Below are 5923 nucleotides of genomic sequence, written 5' to 3' on the forward strand. Positions count from 1 at the left end.
CTGCCTACCATGCGTGAAGACACTGGTTCAGTTCCTCAGTACCACACAGAAGTGGTGCTGTGGCTCAAGTGATAGAGCTCTGGCCTTGAGAAAGCCCAAGCCCAAGGACAGTGCTCAGACACTGAGTCCAAGCCAGGACTGGAAATTATCTATCTATCTATTGATCGATCGATCGATCGATATATCTCCTGTCTGTCTATCTATATGTGTGAGATAGAGTTTAGTTTATTTGTTTGTCAGTCATGGAGCTTGTACTCAGGACCTGGGTACTCTCCCTGACATTTTGTGCTCAAAGGTAGTATTCCACCACTTTGAGCCACAGCTCCATATCCAGTTTCCTGGTGGTTAATTGGAGACAAGAATCTCACAGACTTTCCTGCCTGGGCTGGCTTTGAACCTCAATCCTCCGCTCTCAGCCTCCTGAGTAGCTGGGATTATAGGCGTGAGCCTGGAGAGATAGTTTACTTCTGATGGTATCTTGGATATTGATGGAACATTTTACAGATAAGGAGAAGTTGTATAAGGGAATTGAGTGATTACGGTTCTTAGAATTAATTTCTCCAGGGGATATTACCCGTCTATTGAAACGTCCTTCTAGTCTCAAACACCGAGGACTTGAGAATCTTGGATTAAAGCTGTGCTTTGCGTTCTGCTTTTGCCGCATCCCCTCTCCATCCTCGGGTTATTTAGGTGGCTTGGTCCCTGCTCCCCGGCCCCTTCGAAATGCCCTGACAACCCTTTCACGAATCTCCTTGGTCTTCACTCCATAGACGACAGGGTTGAGAGCAGGTGGGAAGAGCAGATACACATTAGCCAGAAGAATATGGACGTGGCGTGGAACGCGGTGGCCGAAGCGATGCGTGAAGAAAGAGAAGAGGGCCGGCGTGTAAGAGATGAGGATGACGCAGACGTGGGAGCCGCAGGTCCCCAGGGCCTTGGCGCGCGCTTCGTGGGACGAGAGGCGAAGGACGGCTCGCGCGATGAGGGCATAGGAGAGGCCGATGCAGAACAAGTCCACCCCGATGACCAGCAGCGCGGCGGCCAGCCCGTAGATCCGGTTAGGCCGGGTGTCCCCACAGGCCAGCTTCACCACAGCCATGTGCTCGCAGTAGGTGTGTGGGATCACATGGCTCTGGCAGAAGCTCAGACGCCCGAGGAGGAAGGGGCATGGAAGCATGAGCAAGGAGCCTCGCGCCACGGCCACCACCCCGAGGCGGGCAATGATGGCGTGGTTGAGGATGGTAGCGTAGCGCAGGGGGTGGCAGATGGCCACGTAGCGGTCGAAGGCCATGGCCAGCAGCACGGTGGATTCCATCATGCAGAAGGCATGGATGAAGAACATCTGGGCCAGGCACGCCGGGGCCGAGATGTGCCCCGCTCCGCACCAGAGGACGGCCAGCAGCTTGGGCACCGTGGAGAAGGAGGCAGCCAAGTCGATGGTTGAAAGCATACACAGGAAAAGGTAGACGGGCTTGTGCAGGGCGGGTTCGGTGGCCACCACCACAAGGATGGTGATATTGCCCACTACCGTGGCTGTGCCCAGGCAGCACACGGGGAGAGAGAGCCACGGGTGGAATTGTTCCAAACCGGGGATGCCCAGGAGGAAGAAGATGGAAGGATCCAGGTTAGTGTGATTAGGAGATTCCATGAGGTGGGCGAGCCTGCAGGACGACTTCTGTGGTCAGAAACCCACGCACAGGGTCACAGGGCCTGGAGAGACAACACCCCGCGGGCTAGCTTTACAGCGTTCACCACCCACAAATGGCCAGGAGAACAGCCTCTATACTTGAGAGTTAAGGGAGTCGTATTTGTAAACGTGTTTTGCATGCTACTGAACACATAATCCTTGCTGAATAAAATGAGATAGGGCTCAAGTAAGCATTTAAACAAATCCTAGCTGAAGATTCTCATCTTTAAAAAAAAATTTAAAAAAAGAAGGGGCAAGAGGAACTACAGGATGATTCTAAGAATATACCCAATATCCAGCTGGCTTCATGAAGTGCAGGAAGAGATTAAATGAGATCATCAGTGTAAAGCACAAGCCAAGAGCACGCTCACAGAGTAATGTTGGATATTCAGTCTTCCTGTTCTCTGAATTAGAATAAGTTCAGATTTGGGGTTTGGGTTTTAGTGATTATTATGTTTTTGTCTTAGTATTACCTGAGTAGCTTCCATCCATTTTCTCATTAATACTTTTATATGCACCTGCTCTACCATCTGAAACTACATAAAGTTCGTTGCCTACCCTTATATATCCCTGTTTCCTTTCTCCTATATGTTGGAGTTAACTTATTTGAACTTCATTCAATGTCTAAATCAGAACATTTCAACCTTTACGTAACTTCTCATCTATCAAGTCTGTAGTGTTTGTCCTTTCACAAGGACAAGCTTACACAAGGTGTAAGCTCACCTTGACTTGTATTTTGATAGCAATGATTCATCACTATTGCTGGGAAAGTTCCATTCAATTTGCTCACGTATCCTTCATTACCTACTCTGATAGACCCTAAATGGACTTATCCACAGTTAGGAGTTATTCAGTAGAAGGGAATTTTGCATCTATATTATTATCACAATCATAGAGAGGACAGAGTTTGTGTGTATAACTGGCTCCCTTATTGTTTGGGAGTGAAGACTGCAACCCAGACATAATTTAAATACGTTTTCCACTTTATCTCTCTTTCAAAGTCTAATTTTTAGGGTCTTCCAAGCACTAAGGAAGGGATGGAATCCCAGCCTCTGTATCTGGGGCTGGCTGTTTCAACCTTTCCAGGGTCAGTTTTCAGCTCTCAGAGTGCTGTTGAGGTGGCGTTCCAACCTCTCAAAACTTTTCCAGGTCTCACAGCTCAGCTTCAGAGTTCCCTACAATTGTTTATTTACATTTTGTAAACATTCTCTAATATTCAGGCAAATATACACCTACCATCTCATGCTTGCTTGCATATATCTTTGGAAGAGAAAGACATTTCAGAGACACCAGGCTCTGGAGTTCTTAAAGCTTCAGTAGGCTGGGTTAAAAATCAATTTGGTTTGTTGTGTTTCTAAATCTTTATTTAGGAATTACCTTCCAGTAATGTTTTCAAGATATCTGTTCTTACACTGAGGTCTTGATCTACTTGGAATTGCTTCTGCTGCAGGGTGATATATAAGGCTCAAACCAGTTTTCTGCACATGTATAAGCAATTCTGCCAGCACCATTGGTTGAAGAGGCTGCCTTAAAATGAGAGTCTCTGCAGGGCAAAGGACATAGCTAGCAAGATAAATAGCCCACAGATTGGGAGACCTTCACTAGCTAAACAACAAACTAGATATAGTCAGCTATGATTCAGTAGTGTTCCTTGAGTTAATGTGAGTCTCTACCTAGCACAGAATAGGCATGGAGTCAGAATGAAGAGGCAGAGAATCCCTAATCACCACATTCCCTATAAGCACTTAGTTTATGCCACACATGACCACCGTTTTCAATTTCCTCACAAAGTCACTCACCCATGTATGGAAGCTTAATCTGATAATTCTTCACAAAGCCTTCCTGTTTCTGAGATATTTTTATTCCATATTCTATGGCTTTTTCCCAGGGAAAAAAAGCTGGCATTGGCATGAATTTCCACATATTCCTTGACTAGATTGGTTCCCAATTCAATTAATATAAATAGGCATCATATACAAGTCCCATAGTCTTTTCTTTCTAAGAAACCCCAACCTTCACACACACACACACACACACACACACACACACACACACACACACACACACACACACTTTGTGAGATAACACACTCCTCTTATTTCTTTCCACTCGCATCATTATTCCATCTAATTTCCAGGTTCCTACTCTCAAATGTTCCTTGTACAAAATATTTTGTCATACTTGTAAACTTGCATGGCCATTTTCAGAGGAATCGTTTATCAGTAATTGCAAGTATATCACAGTATGCCTTAGGTTATGCCTCCCTTTGCCCTAGCTGTCTGGTTAAGCACACCACTCATTTCTTCCTTTGTTGTCAACCCTCCATGATGCTCAACTTTCGAGGACTCAGCCTAGTGCCAAAATGTAAGTCCTGTTTCAGGTCCCTCCTCCTCCTGCTGCTGCTGCTGCTGCTGCTAAGTCTAAATCAAAATACTCAGAAGTAGTTTTCAGGAGAATTTGCTTTCCTGATCTATGTCATTATCCCTGCTTTGACACCAATTTCCCACAACTGATTGTACATACAAACTTCTATTGACAGTTAAGGAATGTTTTTTCCCAGAGTTTTCCTAGCCCAGACTCACATGACTCTGCAAGAGAAGAAATGAGGAGGCACTGCACTGTGGAAACATCCTTCACAAGGATTAGTGCCAGTCTCTGCCCATCCTCAACTATTTGAATACAGAGCCAGAGGTTATTAGAATGATAAAATCCATCACAGTCCCCTGGGAGGGAGTTAGATGAATTGCAGGGGATTTAGGAGTAGCAGCATCTAGGGATATGGTTTCTATGTTTCTAGGAAAATTGAGCATCCAAGCTTTTCCCTTCTGGTTGATCAGATTAGAATGTAAAAGTGAAGCTAACTAGTTTTGCTAAAGAGGCAGAGAATTGTCACTGTGGTCTATTCCCTGGGAACTGGTTCTCTTTCTCTATTTTTTTTTCACTCCTCATATTGCACTATGGATTTCTTACTTAAACTCATTTAATATTTGGGGTCTTCTGGTCTGTCACTGTGCTGTGAACACATGATCTGGGTCCAATCTCATTTCTATTGAAGCTTCCAAGGGTCCTAGAATGATATGCTTTCCCTTCCTTTCTTCTCTGTGATTGCTTCTGGCCATTCTGCTGTATTGCCTCCTTCCTGGGACTTGGCTCTTATGAAGAAGTTACTGCACATGTGTTTCTACTGGCCATGGTGGCGCAGTTACATTATGACTAGGGTTGTAGCATGCATTCCTATTAATTTATGATACCTGTGAGAGGTTTCAGTGGTAATACAACTCATAGGAAATTGTAGTCCAGTGTGAAATGTGGAAAGAATGCCTTACCCAGGTAGAACACTTACCGAGGAAGTGTGTAAGGCAATGATGACTTCAGTATTAAGCATTACCAAACCTACATCTTCTGGTGTCTACTGTTATGCTCATCTTCATAAGCTGTGCTGTCAAAGAGGTCATCACATTAAACGTACAGCCCCATTTTCTGTGGGATTCCATCACTGTTGGAACCAGTACTTCCACAGAAAATATTAATCCACTATACATCTCAGGCCTACTGTAAGCCATTAAACTAGAAAAATAGCTCCTTATATCACTTAGGACTTGACATTATGCAAAGAAATTGTCATTGCAGAATGTCCTACAATTTGCTTCACTCCCACCATTTCACCTGTTGAAATGCTCCTCTGATTTTCTCCTCCAACTGTATTGTATCTAAGAAAATCTGTACTTGTTTGAAACATTACTTGTATTGAGCTAGTTATGAGTGTGACCAACTGGGCATGTTTAACCTTAGCTCCCAAGAGATGCTCTAAACCAGTAGTGTACATGTTTTATTATACCACAAAACTCCAGGTAGCTCTTGCAAATATATAGACTGCTAATCTGCAGCCCCATGGTTTATTATTCAATAAGTTAAGAATCCAAAGTTCCCTTTCACAAGCTTCCAGTTGAATCTGATGCCATTAGTAATCACATCATACTTTAAGGACTACTACTTGAAGAAAATGGATACTTGAAATTATTTTACTTTATTAAAGTCTTATTAGTATATGTTAATTGCACATCATTAATATATAATTCTTGGGGTCCGGGAGTTTGGCCTAGTGGTAGAGTGCTTGCCTAGCATGCACGAAGACCCGGGTTCGATTCCTCGGTACCCCACATACATAGCAAAAAGCTGGAAGTGGTGCTGAGGCTCAACTGGTAGAGTGCTAGCCTTGAGAAAGTCCAAGGACAG

General features: G+C 44.3%; 1 protein-coding gene across 1 annotated transcript; it reads right to left on the reverse strand.

The window, feature by feature from the left end:
- Positions 1-682: 682 nt before the first annotated feature.
- Positions 683-1648, reverse strand: LOC150053329 (olfactory receptor 52P1). The gene has a single exon (XM_090349034.1). It carries the CDS (start codon positions 1646-1648, stop codon positions 683-685), a length of 966 nt encoding a protein of 321 aa, XP_090205160.1.
- Positions 1649-5923: the final 4275 nt, after the last annotated feature.

The sequence above is a fragment of the Megascapheus bottae genome, chromosome 16, assembly GCF_031878675.1.
Source record: "Megascapheus bottae isolate mThoBot1 chromosome 16, mThoBot2.hap1, whole genome shotgun sequence".
Classification (NCBI taxonomy): Eukaryota; Metazoa; Chordata; class Mammalia; order Rodentia; family Geomyidae; genus Megascapheus; species Megascapheus bottae.

Coding starts and splice junctions, on each gene's coding strand:
- LOC150053329 (XM_090349034.1), bottom strand. CDS start 1,648: ATGGAATCTCCTAATCACACTAACCTGGATCCTTCCATCTTCTTCCTC.